The sequence below is a fragment of the Desmodus rotundus genome, chromosome 5 (genome assembly GCF_022682495.2).
Source record: "Desmodus rotundus isolate HL8 chromosome 5, HLdesRot8A.1, whole genome shotgun sequence".
Classification (NCBI taxonomy): domain Eukaryota; kingdom Metazoa; phylum Chordata; class Mammalia; order Chiroptera; family Phyllostomidae; genus Desmodus; species Desmodus rotundus.
In genome coordinates this window covers 82,164,662-82,191,787 of record NC_071391.1, presented here as the reverse complement: position 1 = coordinate 82,191,787, position 27,126 = coordinate 82,164,662, and the positions used below count along the sequence as shown (strand labels likewise).

The window sequence follows — 27,126 nt, the reverse complement described above, 5'->3', positions numbered from 1 at the left end:
TGGGTAAGAGTAACTGTTTGAATTCTCCCTCAAATTGTTACCAATAGACAGTCTGTCCAGAGACTGGGGAGTCCGTCCCACTGGCCAAGATGGCAGCAGCGGGGAGGTTCTTAAACTGAGAGCACAGAGAGCTGGAAAAATCAATGGATAGGGCACTCACTGGTGCCAAAAGCCAGCAAGATAATTAGACAGAGAAAACTCTTCCCCCCACTTAGGTACCAGATTGGGGGGTGGGACCAGGGCAAGATAAGCACATGCGCCATAGAAGTCAAAATGGCACAGGGGGCGATGCTGGATCAGAGAAGCCACCCAAAGAGTGTGAAAGGTTGGGAAGTTGATTGGTCATTTTGAGAAAGCTCCTGGCCCATCCCACACCCAAGCTAATATAATCGCTGGGGAATAGAGGCTCCTGACTCTCTGGCTGGTGATCTGCATTCTCACCTTGCTCTTGCCTCTTTGCTTCAGGAGGAAGCGCCTCCCTCTCTGTCTGAGGAGAGAGCTCTCCCCAACCCCTCCAACCTGGGATGCCCTCACCAGTGCTTAGCACACTCTCCTGGGAGTACGCAAACTTGTAGCCCTAGGAGCCACATTGTCCATGGCCCGCCAGCTCCACATGCAGGCTCCAGGACAGAGCCTGAAAGAACAGCAGCCAGGAATAAGCTAAGCTGCCTGGATGGGGATGACTATGACTGCTTGTCAGCCACCTGCAGGTTCCTAAGGACTGTACTTTAAAATGGAGCAGAAACTCTGGGCACTGGCATTTGTCTTGGTCTTGCTGAGGATGGCTGGACTTTTTCCATGGCAGAAAGAGGCTTTGAACGGGAATTATCCCAGGTTGCACAGCACCCGAATAAAACCTACTTCCTTCTGCACCACCATCTGCCTTGTGAGTTTGGCTTCTGTGGTGACAGGCAGCTGAAACTCCGTTTTTGTTTGGTTATAATATCGCACCTTGAATTTGTCAGATCAACCAAATTTAAAATATTTCTTGAACATAGAAGGAAGAAGACAAATCTTCCTAAAAAATCTCTTAGCTTCTCAATTTTAAGCAAGTTCAATCTGAAATCATAAGTTTTAGAGACAACTTATTATGTCCTTCAACATGGTCTAATAAAATCCAAATACATTTATGTCATGCCTACTCTGGGCTAAGCATTACACACCTGGCATTTCTGCATTTATTATCTCACTTAATCATAATGACAGCCCTGTGAGGTATGACGGTCCTTACCTTACCAAGGAGGGAACTGAAGCTCAAAGTGGTTAACTGACCTGCCCAAGTATCTATAGCTCCAAGTGGCTTAGCCAGTATTCAAATACAGTCCTTTGAACTCCAAGCCAGGTGTTCTTTTTCACTGTATCACAGATGTTCCAAGAATACCACGAATACCATGAGTCAGAGATATTTAATCTAACTTTAAATAGGAAGCAAAGCTGTCATAAACCCAGGAAAAATCCTTTACATCAAATAGAGAGATTTTCTAATTTATCCCTCTGCCAGCAGACCTTGACAAGTGAGCACTTTCTCTTCTTTACACTATTGATGCTAAGAAACAGCACCCTAATAAGTGAAGGGGAACAATTAGCATGTACACGAAGTAAATGCAAGAAATACATGCCGAGACTCAGTTCAGGAATCTGTATTCATTTTAAGAATGCATGACGCGTTCAACCGAGATATCTTGTCCTTTTCACGTGAAGATGACCCGCACTCCCGTCCCTGTGACACGAGGCATGCACGCCAAGGTTCCCTCCAACAGTAACTCTGAGGTGTCTTTATATTGCCATGTTCGTTCACCTGAGTCCTGTGTGGCCTACAATGTTTATGAAAGAGAGGGTTTGGGGTAGAGTATTTAACCACAAAAAAGGTAAATTACTGTTGACTGACTCTCATGGAAATCAACTTGGCCTCAAAAGTTGAATCCTCTAATTACCTCTTACCTAAATAACTAAGCAGTAACAGACTATGAATATATTTGAAAACAGTTCTAGAACTGCTATTATGTTTTCTGTGTTATATTTTGAAAGTGACTGGTTAACCTGTACCTTCCTGATAACAAAGACCGATTATTATTAGTTGTCACCATTAAATTACACGAATTATCAGTGCTCAAACACCATTAGCAAAGGGCCAGAGTTTTAGGAACAACAGGGCCTTGTACAGACTGAATAAGCTGCTTGCAATGCTTACTGTCTGATGGGAATCAAGCATATTAAAGAATTCTGTGGTGTGTTGGAGTCAAGTAGATCAAACATTAGCATGCATACGAACCATCTGGGGAACCTGCTAAAATGCAGATTCTGATGCAGTAGGTGTAGGGTTCGGCTTGAGATTCTGCATTTCTTACTTTCTTTCTTTCTTTTTTTTAAAGATTTTTATAATTTACTTTTAGAGAGAGGGGAAGCGAGGGAGAGAAACACTGATGTGAGAGAGAAACATCAATCAGTTGCCTCTTCCACATGCCCTGACTGGGGACCGAACCTTCAACCCAGGTACGTGCCCTGACCGGGAATTGAACTGGTGATCTTTTGCTTTGTGGGTGTATGCTCCAGCCAACTGAGCCACACGGGTCAGAGAGCAATTCTGCATTCCTACCGAGTTCCAAAGGGATGGTCATTTTGCTTGTCCCCAAACCACAGTTTGATTAGTCAGGAAACAGAGAATAAGACAGAGGCTTTGAAAAAGATATAGAATATGTTAAACAGTTCGTCACTGTTTATTGTTGCAAAATAATTACTAAATACTTTCAGAATTTTTATTCAAATGACAGACCAGTTATAAGAAGTCATTAGGTAAACTGTCAAACTCATTTTTTAGAAAAGGAAAAAAGCAAGAAGGGGCTGGAAAGAAATATTCAAAGTCATGAAAGGCAAGGACCTACATCCAAGATTACTCTATCCAGCAAAGCTATCATTTAGAATGGAAGGGCAGATAAAGTGTTTCCCAGATAAGGTCAGGTTCAAGGAATTCATCATCACTAAGCCCTTATTATGTGAAATGTTAAAGGGACTTATCTAGAAAAAAGAAGATGATCAAAAACGAACAAAATGACAAAAGACTCACAACTATCAACAACAGAACCTAAAAAAACAAAAACAAAAATGAACTAAGCAAACAATGAGAACCAGAACGGATTCACAGAAATGGAGATCACATGGGGGGTTATCAGTGGGGAGGGGGAGGGGAGAGAGAGGGGGAAAAGGTACAGGGAGTAAGTAGCATAAATGGTAGGTACAAAATAGACAGGGGAAGGTTAAAAATAGTGTGGGAAATAGAGAAGCCAAAGAACTTATATGTATGATCCATGGACATGAACTAAGGTGGGGGAATGATGGTAGAAGGGGGAGTACAGGGTAGAGGGGGAGAAAAGGGGAGAAAAAAAATAGGACAAATATAATAGCATAATTAATAAAATACATTTAATAAAAAGGAAAAAAGCAAACAAAACATTGAAAACTAGTCTTTCAAGCTAAGAAAAGGTAAACAATTTCTCTAGCAATGAATACAGCCAAGGCAAGTTTTAAACTCCAGCAGTGTGTTATACTATTTAATTTGTAATTTAAAAAATCCTCCTACAGAGCAGCAGATGGCTTTAGGGTTAAATTTATCTTTGTTTCCAAAATTACCAGTAGAATTCAGATATGCAGTCTCACTGAAGAGTTACACATCCTTTGAATTATAATAGGAGTGAAGAAGACAATTAAGAGGAAACGAAAGACAGGCGAGTGGTAGAGTTGAAGCTGACCCATTGCACAAACTGAACGGCCGTCAGCCAACGCTGACATCAATGCAGACTTTGTTGCCAACCCGCAAGAAAAGGCCAGCTTCACAGTTGGCTTCCAAACACCAGTCATTCCCTCGCTACCTGACATAAGGGCACAAAAACAATACAGCTAAGATAAAACGTGATCTTGCTGACCAGTATGAGACATCTATTTGTCCAATGAGAGAGTTTAGTGAGCTAAGAAGCAAATAAATTATCTTACTTGGCCCCAAATGGAGTTAGGGATCAGAGATGGGGTAGGGTAGGGGGTTAGGTAGTTTCTTTTCTATAACAAAAGAAAATGAAACAAAACCCTATGAGCTCTCTTCCATATTCTAGGCTTAATGTGCTGCTAAGGCTATGTAGGCTTGAAGGATAAAGACCAGGTCTCATTGTGCTTGCTGAGGCAAAACTGTTTTTACATTTTACCTAATACCAGTGGCAAGAGGATAACAAACGGAAGACTGCTAATAAATACTTTACCAATGAAATCTGTCTCAGTCTCCCCTACTCTTTTTTGGGTCCAGGGCACAGAACTGGAGTTTGACACACAGAAACCCTGTCTCAAGGTATTCTAGTGAGCAGGAAGACTGTTAGAGGCAATACTGGGGGATGTCTGGCCACTCAGAGATCACGGGTCAACTCAGGAAGCACTGGTCTTTGGCTAAGGACAAGGGACTTGCGATGCACAGGTCAGATTAATGAGACTCATTACACATTACTAATGACACTGAAGGTCCCTCAGGAAAAAAACTAATTTGCATCAAGCAGAGATAATTTAGAATATAAATGATAAACTTCCCCTTTTCCTGTGGGATTTGTATTAACAAGACTTTAAGGACCTGATAATTGAAAAGATATACATGGTGAGGGGGGTTATCAAAAATTTCAGGATTTGTTTCACATGGAATCAATTATACATTGAATACAAATAACAACTACTTTAATTGAGTGTTATATGGTTCCAGTAAGAATTTATTTAACAATTAAATAACACTATGTACCAGTGGCTGTTCCAAGTATATTACAAATATTAACCAGTAACCACTATGAGATACGAACTTCCATCATTCCCTCCTTACAAATAAGGAAAATGAGGATAGACATTAGGTAATATGTCCAAGGTCACGCAGCTAGTAAGTGCCAGAACCAGGATTCAAACCCAGATGGCCTAGCTCTAGAGCTCACACTCTTACCTACTACCCTCACTGTCTCTAACATTATCACTAATCCCCACAATGTTCCCAAAGAACAGAGTAATCTCTGCCTAACAGATATGGAAATCTAGGCTCAGTGAGGTTGAGTAATCAGCCCAAGGTCACACAGCCAGAATTTGCACCTGAACTGTCTGATATCAAACTCCACATTCTTTTTGTGAAGCCTTGTTTGAACTGTGATATTTTTGCAAACTTCCTCTAAATAATTCATACATTGGTATCCTTATCTACGTATTTATTGTAAACATCTCAGATTAGGAAAGCTAAAGAATAAAACTAAATGTCCTTTATCTGTTTATTCTCAACATTACACCTAAATAATCATAGCAAAAATAGCTAGGAGGAAACAGTACTTCAATTACTAATACTAATGAAAGCCAGTATTTCTTTGCATTCTGCCCTTTACTCTGGATGTCCTCTCGTATTTTGCAAAGGCTGGAGGGCTCATGATTGAGGCAATGAGCACACACAGGTGTGGATGAGCGCATGGCTCATCAGTGTCTGATGTCTTCACCCACTGGGAGAGCATAAATTAGATGCTGATTTCAAAGCCATGTTTCTGTATTTATTAAAATGAACTGTCATTTTCTATTTTCTAAATAGAGACATTTTAATTTAAACTGAGTTTTGGTTTGCACTTCTCTTCGGTTTCAATATATAAGATGGCTAAAACAGTTCATTTATCCAGCTCATTTAGGAATTAAAAATATCTTCATAAGTAGAATAAAGTATAATTTAAGGGAATAATTTTATATTTTATTCTGGTTCTTGCAATTTTTCCATGTAGCCCCATCTTTCCTAGTTGTGTTCAGATTTCTTAAAATTCAGGAAGAATCCTCTGAAATCAGAAGATGTTTTTAAAGGGAAGCAGGGCCATAACAAAGTTATAAAATCTATGCATAAAAATAAATATCCCAGAGAAATTCTTTAACAGCTAAAGAATTTAGAACACATCTAGGCTTTTTATGGCATACAGAACCCTTCCTGTTCTGGCTCTGCCTACCTGTGCAGACTGTCTTCCTAGCACTTCTCACTGGCACCTACGTCCCTCCGGCTCCATGCTGTAGTGTCCCTACATCCTGAGTTTTCTGGCCTGTCTGCCTTTGCACATCTGCTTGGAGCTGTTCTCCGTACCTCACCCCCTCGACCGCTTCTCACCCTATTGCACTGATGTCTTCTTAAGCAAGTCTTAGCCTTGCTTAAGAAGAAGTCTAACATTTTCTTCCAGGCAGAGTTAGTCTTTCTCCTGCCTTTACAACAATTACCTTTTTGTGTTTTATTTATTTGAAGGTCTGGTTCTGGATTAATTCCTTGAGGTAAGAGCAGAATTGAGCTTTTTTGCATTGCTGTTGTTCTGTCTTGAAATATTTGCATCTCCAGGACTTAGCTCAGGAGCACAGTAGATGCTTAATAAACATTTACTGAAATTTGGGTAAATGGTGGTGAGGATGATAGAAAAAATGTGGGCAAGCAGGTATTTGAATGCTTAGATGCACTGTGTGTGTGTTTATACTTGGGAGGTGTAAAATCAAGGACACCAAATGTAGCAACACAGAAGGATGGAACCCAAAATTTGGTGAGTGAATAAGCCCTGCGGGGTAACCGACAGTAATGCTTGGACCTGACAGCGTGGTTTAGAGGAAGAAACACAGACACTGGTCAGAGACACACAGGTTTGAATTCCAGGTCTGCTTCCTATTATCTGAGTTACCTTGGCAAGTTATTTAATCTTTTTGTATTTCAGCTTTCTCATCTAAAAACTGGCAAGAGCGATGAAGCTCCTAGGGTTGCTGTGAAGATTCAATGGTACAAATACCTAGCAGGGTCTCTGAAAATAGTGAAGGCTCAATAAATGTTAATGGTCATACTAGCCTAGCCAGAGAGCACAACTTTAGGTCTCAGACATTCCACCTGTTTTCTAGATAAAAATGAGGACTTGAAGTTCAGATACTGAAAAACAAAAATAAAAACAGCAAAAGCACACAAAAAATTAGCCCTCTCATAATGACACTGACAACATACTGGGTTTACCTACCCATATGATAGTAGACATATAGCCAGGCAAAACCGAGTATATTTTGTTCCTAAGGTTCTTTGGTTCTATTGGACATTTTCTTTTGAGAAGTTAGTGACAGAGCACTTTGGAATTCCTAAAGCACATGACTCACACCTCTAACCTTTCTCTGCCTCAAAATACTCCCAACACTCCTCTGAGGCACTGTCCTGTGAATTGCTTGTTTTGGTGATAAATGAATGTAAAGGTGAAGCAGGGGTTCCCTTTCTTTCTATAGAGTGAAGGACTTAAAAAAAAACAAGAGTGCTCTCTGAAGAGGGCAATTTCAGGGCAGCGGATGTTTTTAAAGAGAAGTAAACAAAAATTCCAGTGACCTTCATGCATTACAGAAGGTTGGCAAAAAGGAGCGAAATGAATGAAACCAAATGGAAAGGCCAAAAGAAGGAAGGAAAAAAACCCCACAAATGGAAGAAGTGAACACATAAGAAACTAGGGAAGTACTAATACAGTGAATTGCATTTTCAAAACAAAAATGACAGGTCAATATAAATCTTTATATATATAACGGGAATATAATAATTTAACTTTGTCTTATTCAGGCAATACCATTATTTAAAAAAAAAAAATCACAGACTACAGAATAGAAAATCCATTACCTCCCTGTAACACTGGCATTTAAAATTACTAAAATCAAAGTAAATGAAAGTTAAAGCAGAGTAAGCGAAAATTATTTACTTTCTACAAAATGCTCAGGACAGAAACTAATGGGAAATGGTGCAGAAATAAACCTATTAAATGAACAAATCAGAGGCTTTCTTTTTTCCTCAGAGGCTTTTAACTTACATTTTATAATCCAAGGAATTGTTTCCTCTCTAAACTTTCTCCAATGAATATCCAACCTAACTAGCCAAGCAATAATTTCTCGGTTAGCTCCTCTCATCTGGATGTCTCTCTGTTCCTCTTTCCTAAGCCAAGAAGAAAACACCAGTACCTACAATTTTGCTAAACTTCTGTTTCATTCCCCTTACCTTCTTCAAAACCTTAACCAAAATAAACCCCTCTCCATCCAACCCCTAGAACCTCTACTGCTGCTGCCCTAGTTCAGACCCACATTTTCTTTATCGGACTATTGCATTAGATTCCTTATTAATCTTCCTGTCTTTAGTCTTATCCACATCTCCCACCTGACTTTGCTTTCAGAGAGAGACATCTTTCTAATATGCAAATCTCATTGTCATCCCAGTTCTACCCGTCCCCACCCTAAAATTTTCAGTAAGTTAGACTCCCTATGACCTGCGGAATAAACTCTGAAATCTTTTTTATGGCACTCGAGACCCTACATACTCTGATCTTCGCCTACCTGCTCTTCCTGTATCAATCTACACTCCTCCTTTTCTCTGTTCCTGTCTGTAACCTTGCTGCAGCCGCCAGCCACAATTAGGCGCAGGGTACAGTGCCAGCAACCAGCACTGCTGCTCTAGACCTACCAGTCCCGCTCCAACAGCACAGCCCCGGAAATGGACATGGACACAAATCAGGCGAAGATACAAATGAGACACCAGCTGTAGTTCTGCCACTGTGCACATTAATAACGAATCGATTTCCCATATATTGCACCTAGATCTAAGGAAGTGAATAAAATGCACTTGTTTTTTGAGAAAGCTTGATGTCTTCAGTAGATATGCTCCCAAATCTCGGCCTGTAGTTCTGTTTCTGCAAAAACCTAGCAAAATGGCTCACAACTGATCATGTTAGAGCCAGCTGCATCCCAGTTACCTGCTATTTTGATATTCATGTTGTTATCCAGCAGGAGATTTTCAGCTTTGAGGTCCCGGTGCACAATCTTCCGACCGTGACAATAATCAACAGCAGACAGGATTTGCCAGAATTTGCGCCTGGCCTCAGACTCATTTAACCGGCCATGATTAGCAAGATAGTCTGTAAAAGAAGAGAGAATTTAGAATACTTACCAAAATAAAATGACCCCACTATTAGGATTCAGACTTTTTTTTTCTCAGAAAGCTTTTATAATGACTAAAGATTGTTCAAATAACATGCTGTTTTTCAAGTACCTTGCCTTAAGAAAAGTAATTCCAATCACATTTCTCTAGAGTCCAGAAAAACAAAGAGAGTCCAAGACCAGACAAGAGCAAGTGGCATAATATTCACAATACAACTCAAAAGGTCTTTTTTAAAAATATATTTATTGATTATGCTATTACAGTTGTCCCATTCCCCCCCCACTCCACTCCATCCTGCCCACCCTCCTCCCTCCCACATTCCCCCCCCATAGTTCATGTCCATGGGTCATACTTATAAGTTCTTTGGCTTCTACATTTCCTACACTATTCTTACCCTCCCCCTGTCTATTTTCCACCTATCATCTATGCTACTTATTCTCTGTATCTTTCCCCCCCTTTCCCCCTCCCACTCCCTTATTGACAACCCTCATGTTCTAGTTGTTTGCCTAGTTTGCTCTCGTTTTTGTTTTATGTGTGGTCATTAATAACTGTGAGTTTGCTGTCATTTTTACTGTTCCTATTTTTGATCTTCTTTTTCTTAGGTAACTCCCTTTAACATTTCATATAATAAGGGCTTGGTGATGATGAGCTTCTTTAACTTGACCTTATCTGAGAAGCACTTTATGTTCCCTTCCATTCTAAGTGATAGCTTTGCTGGATACAGTAATCTTGGATGTAGGTCCTTGCGTTTAATCTTGGGTAATGGAATTATGATGTGCCTTGGTGTGTTCCTCCTTGGGTCCAGCTTCTTTGGGACTCTCTGAGCTTCCTGGACTTCCCGGAAGTCTATTTCCTTTGCCAGATTAGGGAAGTTCCCCTTCATTATTTGTTCAAGTAAGTTTTCAATTTTTTGTTCTTCCTCTTCTCCTTCTGGCACCCCTATGATTCAGATGTTGGAGAGTTTAAAGTTGTCCCTGAGGTTCCTAAGCCTCTCCTCATTTTTTTTGCATTTTTGTTTCTTCATTCTGTTCTGGTTGAAAGTTTGTTTCTTCCTTCTGGTCCACACCATTGATTTGAGTCCCAGTTTCCTTCTCATCACTATTGGTTCCCTGTACATTTTCCTTTGTTTCTCTTAGCATAGGCTTCATTTTTTCATCTGTTTTTCGAACAGATTCAACCAAGTCTGTGAGCATCTTGATAACCAGTGTTTTGAACTGTGCATCCAATAGGCTGGCTATCTCTTCCTCACTTAGTTGTATTTTTTCTGGAGCTTTGAAGTGTTCTGTCATTTGGGCCATTTTTTTGTTTGTTTGTTTGTCTTGGCGAGTCTGTTACTTTAAGGGGAGGAGCCTTAGGTGTTCACCGGGGCGGGGTAATGCTGGACGCTGTACCTGGGGGAGGGGCCGAGTGGGAGCAATGGTGCCCGCCTCACTCCTCCGGCTTTCAATCTTTCACTCTGATACCCACAATCAAACTGGGCCACTCTGGTGCTGGCTCCCGAGCAAGTGGGCCTGTGCACATTCTAGGCCCCTGTGGGTCTCTCCAACGACCTCTCCCGTGAGGCTGGGAGTCTCTCCTGCTGCCGCCCTAACCCCCAGGGGCGCTTTCAATCAGAGGTTTGAGGCTTTATTTCCCCGAGCTGGAGCCCTGTTGCGTGGTCTGCTTCGCTCCCCGACGTTCGTCAGGTTTATCTGTGTGCGAATGTGGTGCCGCAGGGTGCTACCCGCTGCTCTGCCTGCCCCGTTCTCCGCCACTCTGAGTCCGGCCCTCTGGGTTTATCTGTGCGAATGTGGGGCCGCAGGGTCTGCTAGTGCTCGGACTGCCTGCGCCATTTGTCCCACACTCCGCCAGTCTCAGTCCCGCCACAGCCACGAGAGTCCTCTCCACCCCGGTGCCCGTCTCTGCCCCTCCTACCAGTCTGGATGAATGTTTATTTTCTATTTCCTTGGTGTTGGACCCCCTTGCTGTTCGATTCTCTGTCAGTTCTGGTTGTGCGAGGAGGCGCAGTGTGTCTACCTACGCCGCCGTCTTGGTTCTCCTCAAAAGGTCTTTTGTGCCCAAGAACTCCCTCTGTTCTTTCTTGAAATGTACTGAATATTGAATATTCCTAACCACATTTAAAAATTAAAATTTATGTAAGACAAAGAACAGGAATCAATTCTCTGACACTCCATCACACAAGAGTTCTTTTTTTAAAAAAATCATTTTTATGTAGTTATTATACAAACCACCTGTAACATGAGATATGATGGTTCCTGGAAGTAGCTTAAATAATTCACACTCTGTTCTTTTTTTTGTTGTTGTTAATTATAATATATTGTATTGATTATGCTATTACAGTTGTCCCCTTTTCTCTTCCCTTTATTCCCTTCCACCCTACACTCACCCTTCCACCATCATTCTCCCACCTTAGTTCATGTCCATGAATCATGCATATAAGGTCTTTGGCTTCTCCATTTCCTATACTATTCTTACCCTCCCCCTGTCTATTTTGTACCTACCATTTATGCTATTTACTCCCTGTAACTTTTCCCCCTCTCTCCTCCCTCCCCCTCCCTGCTGATAACCCACTATGTGATCTCTATTTCTGTGAATCTGTTCTGGTTCTCACTGTTCACTTAGTTCATTTTTGTTTTTTGTTTTTTTAGGTTCTGTTGTTGATAGATGTGAGTCTTTTGTCATTTTACTGTTCGTTTTTGATCATCTTCTTTTTCTAGATAAGTCCCTTTAACATTTCATATAATAAGGGCTTAGTGATGATGAACTCCTTGAATCTGACCTTATCTGGGAAACACTTTATCTGCCCTTCCATTCTAAATGATAGCTTTGCTGGATAGAGTAATCTTGGATGTAGGTCCTTGCCTTTCATGACTTTGAATACTTCTCTCCAGCCCCTTCTTGTCTGTAAAGTTTCTTGTGAGAAATCAGCTGATAGTTTTATGGGGACTTCTTCATAGGTAACTGTCTCTTTTTCTCTTGCTGCTTCTAAGATTCTCGCCTTATCTTTAATCTTGGGTAATGTAATTATGATGTGCCTTGGTGTGGGCTTCCTTGGGTTCAACTTCTTTGGGACTTTCTGAACTTCCTGGAAGTCTATTTCCTTTGCCAGATTAGGGAAGTTCTCCTTCATTATGTTTTGAAATAAGTTTTCAATTTCTTGCTCTTCCTCTTCTCCTTCTGGCACCCCTATGATTCAGATGTTGGAGAGTTTAAAGTTGTCCCTGAGGTTCCTAAGCCTCTCCTCATTTTTTTTGCATTTTTGTTTCTTCATTCTGTTCTGGTTGAAAGTTTATTTCTTCCTTCTGCTCCAAATTGTTGATTTGTGTCATGGTTTCCTTCCCTTCACTGTTGGTTCCCTGTACACTTCTCTTCATTTCACTTTGCATAGCCTTCACTTCTTCCTCTATTTTACAACCATACTCAACCATTTTTGTGAGCATCCTGATTACCAGTGTTTGAACTCTGCATCTGATAGGTTGGCTATTTCTTCATTGTTTAACTGTATTTTTTCTGGAGTTTTGATCTGTTCTTTCATTTGAGCCTTATTTTTTGTTTTGGCATGCCTGCTACATAGTAAGGGACAGAGCCTTAGGTATTTGCCAGGGTAGGGCAACCCACTTTGCTGTGTGTGGCACTGCTTGTGGGGACGGGTCTGAGAGGGAACAATACCGCTTGCTCTGCTCTCAGCTGGCTTTTTCCCTGCTTCCCACAAGCAAATTGGGCCCTTTTGGAGCAGATACCCAGGTGGGTGGGTTTGTGTATGTTCTATGACCCTGTGGGTCTCTCCAAGGAACTCTCCTATGAGGCTGGGAGTTTCTCCTGGCACCTCAACCCTCACAGTTTTTTTCAGTCACAGGTTTTGAGGCTTTATTTCCCCCAAGCTGGAACCCTGGGCTGCACGATCTTTCTCACTACCCCATAGTTCCTTCCAGTTTATCAGCAAACAAATGTGGGACCACCCACTCCACTAGCCACCGCCTTGCCGCAAGTCTTCTGCACTGTGGCTGCCCATCTCTGCCCTTCCTACGGGTCTGGATGAATGTTTCTTCTTTAACTCCTTGGTTGTTGGATTTTCATACAGTTCGATTTTCTGGCAGTTCTGGTTATTTATTTATTTATTTTTAAAAAATTTGTTGTTATCCTTTTTTGGTTGTGTGAGAAGGCAAAGTGTATCTCCCTATGCCTCCATCTTGGCTGGAAGTCCACACTCTGTTCTTTTATTCAATGGAGTAATGAAGATCTACCCAAGAATATGGAGACTTGTTCTCGAAACCAAGCACCCTTATGATAGACAATGTTCTCAAAACATATATATACTTTGCAAGATACTTTAGCTACCTTTGTGCAATGTTATAATCTCTATTAAATCAGTTTACCTGAAAATTAATTCTGCATGTTTATATAAATTTAATAAAACTAAATATTCAACTCATACAAGTTTCACCTGAAGATCATAAGGCCTTTGAAATGATCTTTTGAGGGAAAGGGCAAAGTAAATCATGACAGCTTTTCTATTTAATTATTTTCCCAAGTAAGGAAGTGTACAGGTGAATCTATAATCACAGTCACCTTCACACATTTTCTGCTCCAGGCTATGAGGTTTTACTAGTTTTCATATTCCATGCCTTTGGCTCATGTCATCCTCGAATCTACTATAAAGTTTACTGAAGTATGTACAGCCCTTTACAGTTTATAAAGCATGTTCATATTATGGTATCTGACTCAATCTTCCTAAAAACGCCTCTATAACTATTAGTCTAATTCCCATTATTTATTTATTTATTTTTATTGTATATTATTTTAAAGATTTCCTTCATTTATTTCTAGGGAAGGGAAGGGAGGGAGAAAGGGAAATAAACATCAATGTGTGGTTGCCTCTCATGCACCCCCCACCAGGGACCTGGCCTGCAACCCAGGCATGTGTCCTGACTAGGAATTGAACCGGTGACCCTTTGGTTCGCAGACCAGCATTCAATCCACTGAGCCACACCAGCCAGGGCTATACGTTATTTTTTTACTGTATTTTTCCATTACTATTTATTCCCATATAGTCCTCCACCTCCACCCATCCTCCTTCCCCCACACCACAAGGTTGTCCCTGTCCACGAGTTCTCTCTCTTTTTTGCTCTATCCCTCCACCCACTTAAAGCTCCCCTCTAATTCCTATTTTATATTTGAGGAAACTGATGATCAGAGGAAGTAAGTAATCTGGCAGAATTCATTTATTTAGTAAGTGAATGGCTGATGTAGAATTAGTAGCTTTGAAAATTTTTTTACTACATCAAGCTGCTTCTTTATAAGACTCCTCCTGAAATCCTAACCACCCTTTCAAAACCCTCCTCAAATGCCACTTTGATCTTAAACAGCCCCTCATCACTTCGAATAGAAATCACTTCAAATCTCTTCTCTGAACTCCTTGACACTTATAACATACTGCCTCACACTTTAATTATTCACATCCATATCATAAATATCCCAGCATGTGTTCCTGTCTGGATACATACATGGCCCTAGTTCTAACACAATCTGCTTTAGAAAATAAAAGATGCCTTCATTAAAGCTTTCTGAGGATAGGGATCATATCACTTTCCTCTGAACTCCCCACAATGCTTCCACTATGTACAGAACATCTTAGGTGGAGTATTTAAATACTTAAGTACTTAAGATTTTATCATAGATGTTATCATGAACCTTTCCATAACAGCAGTATCAAATTGTGGCATAGCAGTGTTACATTCTACAAGTTATAGCCTTTTAATTTAAGTGGACATTTAGTATATTGTTTTATATCTGCTATAATCACAAACTGAGAGATAATCAATTCATCACATCTTCCCTTTGCCTTTACAGAGGCCACTTCCCTTTGCCTTTACAGTAGCCATTCATAATTCTGAAAGGGAAAAAGGATCACTTAAGAACAAATATGCAAACTTTTCAGTGAAAATGTACAAACTACATTTAAGTAAACTGGCAAGTGGACAGTGTGCTTCCTATTCATAAGAGTAAACCCGAACCTCCTTCTATACTGGATGAACTGGGAAATCCATAAGGAAGTTTTGGACCTTTGGGGCAAACATAAATTAATGGGGGGAATGCAATGTTTTCGGTGGAGGAATCTCTTTTGGCTAGTGAGGCTTTTTCCTACAATTTCACACCACATGCTATTTAAATTGTATCACTAAGTTAGGCAGTTATTTCATAGACAAATGATTTGCTTCCCAGACAGACAAAATTTCTTCCTGTTGAAAATGCTGAGTCAGTATGAATAAGTGGAAAAGATTTTTAAGATTTTGGCAAAACAGAGAGACCTAACAGATCTGATGTGATCAGATCAGGTTAATACATACGGACAAAGAACCCAAACTGTCTCCTACAAAATGAGTCCTGGGAAGCACACATGAATCTATAGCAATTGGTATTTGTTTGAAGCAATCAGTCAAAAACAGGTACCACCACAGTCAAGGGAAAAGAAAAGCTTTAAAGTTTGGCAAGAAGGGTACTGTCTGAAAAACAAAGGCATGGTGCATCCCAAACTAAAACTGCCATGTAAAGTCACAGTCGTCACATGTCAACAAATATACAGCACGCAGTGTGAGAAAAATGGTGACATTTGCATTCCAGAGATCGAGAGACCAACTATTTAAAGAAGTGGTATTTTCACACCTTAAGCAAAAATCTAAGTGAGTATTACGGCTTATCTATTATCTTCCCCATTCTTTAGGATTTCTGCAGGGTAGGCATCCTCCAAAACTATATCATCTGCTGAGAAATCAGCAACAGAAGTAACTGAGGCAAAATCCTGTCTACAAATAAAATCGGTTTAGGTATACATCATCCTCTGTGAAGGGCACGGTTATCAATCCAAGCTCAAGTTAATAAACAAGGACCTCAAGTTAGGATGCAAAAAGCACACTCATCTTTCACTTTAAATTCTTAATTATTATAGGAGAAACTTATGAGTGTCATAGCCCTTCTCTACACTAATTGACTATGTGTGTATTTTCGATGAAATAATATGATTTCCAAAGTTTTTCCCTATGCTTGCATTTTTACTGACTGCTAAGTAAAATGTAATTTTATGCTTGTAGAATTTTATAACAAAACTTTTTTTTAATCCTCACCTGAGGATATGTTTATTTATTTTAGAGAGAGATGAAGGGGGTAGGGGAGAGAGAAACACTAATGTGAGAGAGAAACATTGACTGGTTTCCTCACACATGTGCCCCGACTGGGGATCGAACCCACAGCCTTTTGGTGTATGGGATGATGCTCCACTCAACTGAGCCACCCAGCCAGGGCACAAAACTTTTAAGGTTATGTTTTGTATGTCCTTTTGATTTTCTGGTAACTGGTTTTCATTGTACATTACATTACAAAAGTCATGGTCTGTGACAGATTGGACAATTAAAAAATTGGTCTTTCAATACTGGTAAGTTTGAGAAATACTGGTATACACAAATAAGCAATTACAATATGCTGTGACAAAGGCTAGAACAGAAATAAATATATCCTAATAAACATATTATTTTTGCAGACCATTTTAAATTTTCTTTTTTTAATGAAAGTCTCAAATATATATGAAAGTAGAGAAAATGGTATATAGAATCCCTGAGATTCAGGAGTTCTCAACATTTTGCCATACTGCATCATTTATCCTTTTTTCCTTTTAATTCCTTTTTTTGCTGTAGTAACCTGAAGAAAATCTTGGCATAATTTTGTTTCACCCTACTTTTGTATGCATCTCTCTAAAAACACACACACACATTTTCTTACATAACCACAATACTATTATCACACCTAACACAATCAACAATTTCTTAATTTCATCTAATACACAGTCTGAATTCAAATTTCCTTAGTTGGCTATTGGAATCAGGACCCAAATAAGATGTACATTTCCTAATTATTTTGTCTTTGGAATCCTTTTATTCTGGAACAGTTCCTTACCCCTTTCCTCCCCACTCCTTTTCCAGTGCCACCGACTTGTTGAAGAAACTGGATTGGCCATCCTAAACTCTAAATTTGTTCTTTCCTTCCTCATAATATCATTTAACTTATTCTTCTATCACCTGTATTTCTGATTAATCGGAATTCAAGTATAAAGAATAGAATAGATTCAGGTTTAATTTTTGGGGGGAGGGTGGCAAGAATATGTCACAGGCACATCTATGAGGAAGAATGTAAAATCTGGTTCTCCCACTTTAGGAATGCCAAGATTGGTCAGTGAAGTCTAGGAATGATAGACCTATCCTTCAATTAAAGAGTCTCATCACTCTTTCTCCTAATGTGATTCTACAGCTCAAGTATACATCATAACTTTTAGAGGGCTTGTTAAAGCAGATTACGGGGACCTACCTCCAGAATTTCTGACACATAAGTAGGTGTTGGAAAGGGCGTGAATTTATATATTTTTTAAAAGTTACCCAGGTGATGCTTAAAACGCTGGAACAGGGGCCACACTGTGAGAATCACAGGACGGACTTTAGTATTCATTAGTGGTCATACCTGAATCAATTACTTCACTAGGTGTTGCAAAATTGTGATTTTTCTAATTTTTTTATTCCAGCCACATTAGATGAAACTTTTCTATAAAAAAGAGCTTTTTTTCATCAGTTAGGGCTATTTAGTTATCCTGAAATACAACTACAACAGGTGAGGAAGAATAAATGCTTAAATCTTCCTCCCTAAGAACTAATTTTCAGAGTAAGGGGTTGGTACGCTGGCTACCTCCAATGGGATCTTTTAGGATTTTATGTGTTTTTTTTAAGACTTTTTTCCACCTATATTTAGTTTTCTTTTTTCTCCCTCTTGTGTGATTCTCTTAACTATCAAAATGAGTGCATGGATTCTTACGTATTCAGTTTTAATCAGTTATTATACTTTATTGATGCTCAAAATTTTCCATCTTTCACCAGTGGAAACCCCTTTGCAATGTTTTTGTTTTTTAATATGACCACAGAAATATTCAGTACCTTTATTGCTTTCCAATATAATAAAAATGTCTCGTGCTTATCTTTAATACTTCCTGCCTTAAACCTGGAATCAGTCATTTCTCCAGGAAGCCTCGGTTCTTTTTACTGGGATTGGTACCTAGGTGCTTGGGTGCTTTTTAGTTAATGGGGTGGTACTGCTTCTAAGTCTTTTCAGGATTAGAGCTAGGAAATAAGTACTTAAAAATTTTTTTATGTATTTATTTTTAGAGAGAGGGGAAGGGAAGGAGAAAGAGAGAGAGAGAGAGAAACATGAATGTGTGGTTGCCTCTCACGTATAGCCCCCACTGGGGACCTGGCCTGCAATCCAGGCATGTGCCCTGACTGGGAATTGAACCAGCGACCCTTTGGTTTGTAGGCCTGCACTCAATCCACTGAGCTACACCAGGCAGGGCAGAAATAAGTACTTTTAAAGAGAAAAATAACAATGAATTCATTCCATGTCAAATTTAAAGTTATAGGAATTACTTTTCTTTGGTTTTGTATTTGCGTTTCTTTTTCTCTTACATAAGAGATCCTGGTTCTTAACATTAACATATATTACTTGTTTTATACCACAATTGTTATGAAATATATTAAAAATAGCTATACTAATATTACTATGAATAATAAAATTACTGGATGAAGTTTAAAAGTTAACATTTCTTTGCAATTCTTTTAATGTTGAGATTATACTGTCCTAACAACACACAGTCCAAATACAATGTTTTAAAATTACTTGAAAAGCTATCTCTATGTGGTGTGTTGCCAGAATGATATACTACATTTATGTTTGTTTTTAAATATTAAGGATTATTTTCTTTTTCCTGTTTAACTTTATTTTTGAATATGTAAAACACTTAGCTAATGTTTAATGTGACACCAAAGTTAAAACTATGTGACATCACAAAGTCCAAGAAGTCTGTTCCCATCCCCTGCCGAAAGATAACTTTATTAATTTTTGGTTGACCCTTTCTGTGTTTCATTTTATATGTGAAAATATGTATATATAATTGTATTCTCCCTACTTCTTATAACAACATTTATCCTTTTTTCTCTCCAAATCATAGCAGTACACAGAAATCTTCCACACTTCTTTTATATTACTGCAGACATTACAAGTTAGTAGCATGGTGCTAAGAATAAAGGCTCCAGAGTCAGGCTAGCCTGGGTTCAAATTCTGTCTTAGTACTTGTTAACTATATGACCTTGAGCAAATTACGTAACCTCCACAAACCTACATCTGTTAACCTAAAAATGGAGATAATAATGGAAGCCACCTCACAAAGTTATGTGAAAACTAAATGGAAAAAGAAATTGAAAAATAAAACAAACAAACAAACCCAAAACCTCTTCATGGTGCCTGCCACATATGAGATCAAAAATGTTAGCTGCTGTAATTTCAACCATGATAATTACTGTTCTCATTCCACTGTCAGAAGCTGACTCAGGCTGCCTCCTTTCCTAACTACCACTGATCCACGAGGCCCTAATAATATGGTTTCTATGGGTCACACTCCATTGAAATTGCTTTAAAGTCACCAGTAACGTCCCTAGTCTGAAGCCAATTACCTTTTCTCAGGTCTCACCTTTTATGACCTTCTATTACATTTTACACTTAATTGGTTTTCAAAATAAACATCTTTTCCATTGATTCTGTGTTTATCTAGTTTTCCTCCATCTCCTTCACTAACTGGCTCTTCTTTCTCACCTAACCACATAAAACTACAATAGTATAGTTCTGGGCCTTAGATCTTCTTTTTGTAAACTCCTTCCCTTATAGAATAAATCTAAGTTATCATCTTCTTGTGGATAACCTCCGATCTGCCTTATTTTGAGCTGGATGATGCAGTTCTCTTTCATACTCTCTAATGTACTGCCAGTCTCCTGGGTGACTCTTTAATCAGTCAAGGCATGTCTTACCACTGGTTTGGGGTCTGCTGCTCACAGATTATATTGAGAATCTAATGAAAACTGTATTTACATACAAACACACATATAAAATTTGACAGGCAATTTCCAGGGGGGTCTATAAAATCTTAGGTTTAATCGAGGTTAAGAAATTCTGCCTTGGGGGATTTCATTCATTGATTAGAACTTTTATAAAAATAAATTCCAGATTTACCAAGTGCATTTTGCCTTTCAATAGTTCTCACTGGTACATCTACACAGTTTCTTCTTTTGCTGCTGCAGTGTTATCAAGACTGAGCTCATTGTTCTTTTTATAAACTTCATTACCTATCTTAAGTCACTATAACTAACATCTTAGTCACTTAACCTCAAAAATTCAAGAGTCATCTTCTACCAAACCCTAAATTAAGTATAGTGGAAGCACCAATACACAGGTTTCAAGTTATATAAAGTTTTATATGGTAAAACTAATAAGTGTTTTCATGCTGTATTTATAGGTGTTGATTTCACAGCACAATGCCTAACATATAATAAATGCTCAGTAAATGTTAGCTGCTATCATCATCATCACCACCATCGTCACCTACACCAGCACCTGTGACATTCCTTCTCTCCCCCCAGGGATAAGGGGCAGCTTTCCCAGCATCTTATCAAAGTGGAGAAACCCAGCCAGTTGTGTTTCCTTAAGTTTCAGGGATATCAGAATCTTTGAATGAGTATCTTTAAGCTTAATAGTCTTTAGTTAGAAATTATTAGCATCTCCAAAAGCTGGAGCTGAGTAATAGACCAAAAGATTAATAACTTATGCAATTATTTAGTGTTATGTTAAAATGATTAAATTTATAATTTCATCAATTTGTAATTTGGGAGTAAAAAGGATGATGCCATTTTATTTTATTGTATTTTATTATTCTTTATCCTCACCCAAGGACATGCTTTTGATTTTAGAGAGAGGGGAAGGAAGGGAGAGAAACATTGATGTGAGAGAGAGACACACACACTGATCAGCTGCCTCTCATATGTGTCCCAACCAGGGACAGAACCCACAACCCAGGCATGAGCCCGGACAGGTAATCGAACCTACAACCTTTTGGTTTACAGGACAGTACTACAACCAACTGAGCCACACTGACCAGGACAATGCTATTTTAATATTTTGTGCTTAACTAGCCTTTTAAAAAGGCTAACAAGTAAACAAACAAACAAAACAAAGAACCCCATGCCTCAGATAATTAAATCCTGGTCAAAGGGACCTAATCCACAAATCTGCAAAAACTTCATACTTCTAATCACTAAATTTGATTAGAAATAGTGTTTTTAGGAATATAATCCCTATAAACCTTGAGGCTCCAATAATATTATCAAAATTGGCTCATTTGTCCCCTTCAAAATATTTAGAAGTTCCATTATTTTCAATCTCTAGACTCAAATTTCTACTCATTTTTTCCTCCAACATTTCTTTTTCCTTTAATCAGTATAAAATGTTGCAGTAAAATAAAACTATTTCACTGTAGCTCAGCACTCTGGTCTTTGTCAACTTGGATTGTGCTGGTTCTAATCAATCATTCTTGGATAAAATAAAACAAAGAAAGATCCATTAATAAAATAAAGCCCTGAAAACAGATCCTAGTAAATTAATATCACTTTACACTGTGAACACTAATAAAAATGGATTAGGTATATGATCTATATTAAATTAGGATAACATGAGTTATCCTGATTTTAAGTATTAGATTATAATATTACTTACATTAAATCACATTATACTTGACCTTGAGGCACATTTATAATATGAAACTATACATTTTAAATATTTTGTTTTTCTGTTTGTTTTTATAAGTATGTAATCATTTCAAATTGTGTGCTTGACAAAAATTAAAGGAGACTGTTGTTGCCATATACTCTGGCAATTTAATTGTGCTTTCAGCAATTTTCCTACATGTGACTGCTCACCTCTGTTAGACTCCGAATCAGTTCTCTGAGCTATGTGGAGCTACCGAAGCCACCCACGTCTTCTGAGAAGTGAATGAGTTTTTAGGTATAATACATAGTTTAAAGTGTTGCAAATTATTTATAACTGACTTCTGTGACTATATATTTTCAGCAATAATTAAAAGCAAATATGGTCAAACTTTTCTAATCTTATTTATACCCCTATGTAGAAGCCAATAGGTTGCAATATCTGATGATAGTAACAGATATCAAACAAACAAAAAAGTTTAAAAAGTTTCATATCTTAAAAAAAATACAAAACTAAAATAAATTTCTGATTTCTTTATACCTAAGGAGATTCCAAAAATAAGTCCTACAGTCAAGCCAGATTTGGGATGCTTTTTCTATTTCTCGCTGCTGTGTGACCTTGGACAAGTTATTTAGGTCCCGGATGACTCTGATTTCTCAGTAACAAACCCCAAGTTTTGTTCTTTGTGGGAGGGTTGTACCTTAAACCTCTTCACACATATATTCTAACTTGATGGCAAATAACCCTTTACAACAAGCCATTAACCATTGGCTTCTGTCCATAAACTGTCATTTCTTTACCTTGTTGCAAGAAAATATGCTGCTTGTAGTGTCTAGTAAGAATCTAGTAGTAACACCACAAAGTATATATTAGAAAAAATTTGTATTTCCAATTTTGGAATATTTAATAGGGCAAATCAAGCAAGAAGGTTTATAAAAGTAAACATGTAAGAGAACATGATTTCTGGCTCAGTTTTGAATCAAAATAAAATCAATTACAAAAGAATAAAGAGCACAGTAGTACACACCTGCCTGGACCCTCAACTGTACTGATTCTCTCTAGGTCAGTCTCAGAGCACAACGCTTTCTCCCTCATGGAATCAAATTAGGAAAGAACGTTGAACTCTATTGTGAGTTCAAAGTGTAAGAGTCATCTATTAATTCATTCACTCAACAAATACTTGATGACTTCTTTGTGTTAGTCACTATGCTTGACACTTTGCCCTCATGGAACTTCTATTTGGGCAGAGGCAATGACAATAAATAGAAAAATAAAAATTATAGAGAATAAATGCCAGAGAAACAGGGTGAGCAGCTGGAAAGTATCTGGGGAGGCCACTTTTGACAGGGTGACCAGGAGAAGCCTTTATGAGATGGTACTATTTCAACAGGGGAGAAAAGCGTTCAACGATGTAGCACACGCATGAAACCAAAAGGACACCAAATGAGGCTCACGCATAAAGAGCAAGGAAGAAGAGAAGGCATACGATGAAACTGAATGAGTGGGGGTCAACTCCGGAAGAATACAGAAACCTGAGGAAGGAGTCTGTACTTTAAAATGTTGAGAAACCATTTAATGGTTTTAAGTAGGTGAGAGGCCTGATCTAATTTACATGTTTAAAGCACTTAAAATAATCTGAAACTATGAACTCTATTTTAATAAGCTGTACAATCCCATTAAGCAAAAATTCAAACAAAAGTTTAAGCACCCCTATGGGAATGGTCCTGATAGCTGGTGTGAGAGCCACACGAAGATAAAATTCAGTCCCTAATGCAAACAAATTTACAATACATCTGAGGAAAGAAGGTTAAATAACAAGAACCTTAATCAGCCTTCCAAACGACAATAGAAGAGATGTCACGAGGCAGTACTGGCTTGCAGACATAAGATGAGATACTGTCTGAAGCATCGTAAGCTCTTAATTCCAGAATAGCTTGGTTTTCTTACTGATTTTGATACATGCAGTAACATTTCATTAACTGTCCCAGAACTGTTTTTCAGACAGTGATTTCTTAAAAAAAAAAAAAAAAGGCAAGTGAAAAACCTAGGAAAGTGCCCAGAGTCATATTTAATACTACCAGGTGATGATGTCATCTCGAAGGCATTAAAACATTCCAGCCAATTCCCCAAATAGGTATTTTCATCTTACCTATTTTTATCATCTCTACAGGATCTCAAAATCTGTTGTGAATTATTTCTGAGTAATGACTATGACTGGACTAATAAATGAATCACTCTAAGCTGAACTACTGACGCTGGGTGCTATTTACTCAATTTTTGGTAGTGTTATAATAATATTTATAAATGCAATCTGGTCACACTTCTAACACGTTCTTTACACAAATACACCCAGAGAGCTATTCTGATATGCAAGTATTTCTTAAGAAGGAAAGAAATATAGCCCAAAGAAAAGACCATGGTTTACCAAACCATGCAATTTTTAGGAATTAGGATTGAAGTGCCAAACTTGGTTAATAAGATACTGATGATGAAGGAAGCAAATTTGTTAATTTTTAAAAAATATATTTATTGATTATGCTATTACAGTTGTCCCATTTCTGCCCCTTCACTGAACTCCATCCTGCCCACCCCCTCCCTCCCACATTTCCCCCCCTATAGTTCATGTCCATGGGTCATACTTATAAGTTCTTTGGCTTCTACATTTCCTACACTATTCTTACCCTCCCCCTGTCTATTTTCCACCTATCATTTATGTTATTTATTCTCTGTACCTTTCCCCCTTCTCTCCCCCTCCCAATCCCCTATTGATAACCCTCCATGTGATCTCCATTTCTGTGGTTCTGTTTCTGTTCTAGTTGTTTGCTTAGTTTGCTTTTGTTTTGGTTTTAGGTATGCTTGTTAATAACTGTCAGTTTGCTGTCATTTTTACTGTTCATATTTTTTATCTTCTTTTTCTTAGGTAACTCCCTTTAACATTTCATATAATAAGGGCTTGGTGATGATGAACTCCTTTAACTTGACCTTATCTGAGAAGCACTTTATCTTCCCTTCCATTCTAAATGATAGCTTTGCTGGATAGAGCAATCTTACATGTAGGTCCTTGCCTTTCATGACTTCAAATGCTTCTTTCCAGCCCCTTCTTGCCTGTAAGGTCTCTTTGGAGACATCAGCTGACAGTCTTATGGGAACTCCTCTGTAGGTAACTGTGTCCTTTTCTCTTGCTGCTTCTAAGATTCTCTCCTTCTGTTTCATCTTGGCTAATGGAATTATGATGTGCCTTGGTGTGTTCCTCCTTGGGTCCTGCTTCTTTGGGACTCTCTGAGCTTCCTGGACTTCCTGGAAGTCTATTTCCTTTGCCACAATGGGGAAGTTCTCCTTCATTATTTGTTCAAGTAAGTTTTCAATTTTTTGTTCTTCCTCTTCTCCTTCTGGCACCCCTATAATTCGGATGTCCTGGAGGTTCCTAAGCCTCTCCTCATTTTTCCAAATTCTGGTTTCTTCATTCTTTTCTGGTTGGATGTTTCTTTCTTCCTTCTGGTCCACACCATTGATTTGAGTCCCAGTTTCCTTCCCATCACTATTGGTTCCCTGTACGTTTTCCTTTGTTTCTCTTGGCATAGCCTTCATTTTTTCATCTAGTTTTCAACCAAATTCAACCAATTCTGTGAGCTTCTTGATAACCAGTGTTTTCAACTGTGCATCTGAGAGGTTGGCTATCTGTTTGCTGCTTAGTTGAATTATTTCTGGAGCTTTGAAGTGTTCTGTCATTTGGGCCATTTTTTTTTTTTTGTCTTGGCGCACCTGTTACTTAAAGGGGCGGAGCTTTAGGTGTTCCAGGGGGGTGGGATAACGCTGGTCGCTGTGCTGTGACGTGACGCTGGACGTGGGGGAGGGGCCGAGAGGGAGCAATGGCACCTGCTCCTCTCTGCCAGATCTCAGTCACTCCCTCCGCTACCCACAATCAAATTCGGCCCCTCTGGTGCTGGTTCCCAAGTGGGTGGGCTTGTGCACACTCTAGGCCCCTGTGGGTCTCTCCAACAACCTCTCCTGTGAGGCTGCGAGTCTCTCCTGCTGCTGCTCCAACCCTCACCGGCGTTTTCAATCAGAGGTTTGAGGCTTTATTTCCCCGAGCTGGAGCCCTGGGTTGCTTGGTCTGCTTTGCTCCCCGCCATTTGTTCCGGTTTATCTGTGCGCGAATGTGGGGCCGCAGGGTCTGCTAGTGGTCAGACTGCCTGCCCCTTTTGTCGCCAGTCTGGGTCCCACCACGGCCACGCGAGTCCTCTCCGCCCCGGTGCCCGTCTCTGCCCCTGCTACCGGTCTGGATGTATGTTTCTTTTTTATCTACTTGGTGTCGGACTTCCCTGCCGTTTGATTTTCTGTCAGTTCTGGTTGTGCGAGGAGGCGCAGTGTGTCTACCTACGCTGCTATCTTGGTTCTCCCAAATTTGTTAATTTTAATATTTTGTTTTTTGGATACTTGTACTTTGAAGATATATTTTTAGCAAATAACTGAGATTTAATACATTGTCATCATTCTCTCATACATCAAAGGGCAAATTTATTTTACTTTTTCACTGAGTTCTTCAGGTGAGTTGAGAGAGGCAAACAATGAAGTCAGGCTGGATTGGTTCATTTAGAAATGGCCAGGGAACTCAAGAGTATAGACTAAGCTATGCTGTGTAAGAACAATTTTTCAATAAAGCTGCAAAAACATTTAGTTAAATGGCAAATCAAGTTTCTCAGGTAAACTAGTTCAGGAAAAGTCAAACCCTTTAGTTTATCAGCCAGTGGCCTGACTATCATGTATGTTTCACTATTACACTAAGTAATAGTGACACTGAGAAGTCACTTGTAGGAGGAAGAAGGATAGCAGTGAAAGGGAAGGGCCAGCTGGAAAAACAAAACAAAACACAACCCAAAACAAGACCTTACCTATTTGCTGCTCAGAAATCAAAAAGGACAGTTAGTTTAGTAACAAACTGACAACATAAGGTTGAAATGTTTCTGTGTAGATCGATTATTGTCTCAATTCTTCACTCTCTCCCTGTAATAGGATTATTTATCCATCCCCTATGTTGCATGACTTTGAAATGCCTCCCCGAAGAACAGGTGGTACACATCCTGCCCTACTGCCTTTGGTCTTGGTCAAGGGGAGTATGTGTGGTCTGACTTGATCTATCTTAATCTCTTGTGTTTCTACCATCTATTATGAGAAGAGCATGCCCAGAATGAGAGCCACGTGGCACAGAAATGAACCTAATGTACAGCTTGAAATATAGCCGTCCCAGGGGATGCACAGACAAAAAGACGTATGTTAATGTAAATCACTGAAAAGCATAGAGTTGTTATATAACATTATCACAGCAAAAATATGACTGATAAAGTTTTCAATATTAGAAAAGAGAGGTTTGCTTAGTTATAAAATGAACTATAATTGCACAAAGAATTCTTTTGAACATTTTTGCCACACAATTTAGATATTTTGTGTTACTTATTACATATATATTTGTATTATTTTTACACACCTGGATGACCTCATTAGATATCAAAACAAACCTTACTGGCTTTGAAGACCAACTGGGTGGGAAC

The 27,126-nt window shown here is 38.9% G+C and overlaps 1 protein-coding gene across 2 annotated transcripts in view; it reads right to left on the bottom strand.

The window, feature by feature from the left end:
- SIK2 (salt inducible kinase 2) overlaps positions 1-27,126 on the bottom strand; it is a 125,390-nt gene that overhangs the window by 35,430 nt on the left and 62,834 nt on the right. For both annotated transcript variants that reach the window (XM_024570821.3, XM_045204055.2), the window contains exon 4: positions 8,772-8,933. In XM_024570821.3, the coding sequence (XP_024426589.1) occupies positions 8,772-8,933 (162 nt within the window). The remainder of the gene's footprint in view (positions 1-8,771; positions 8,934-27,126) is intronic.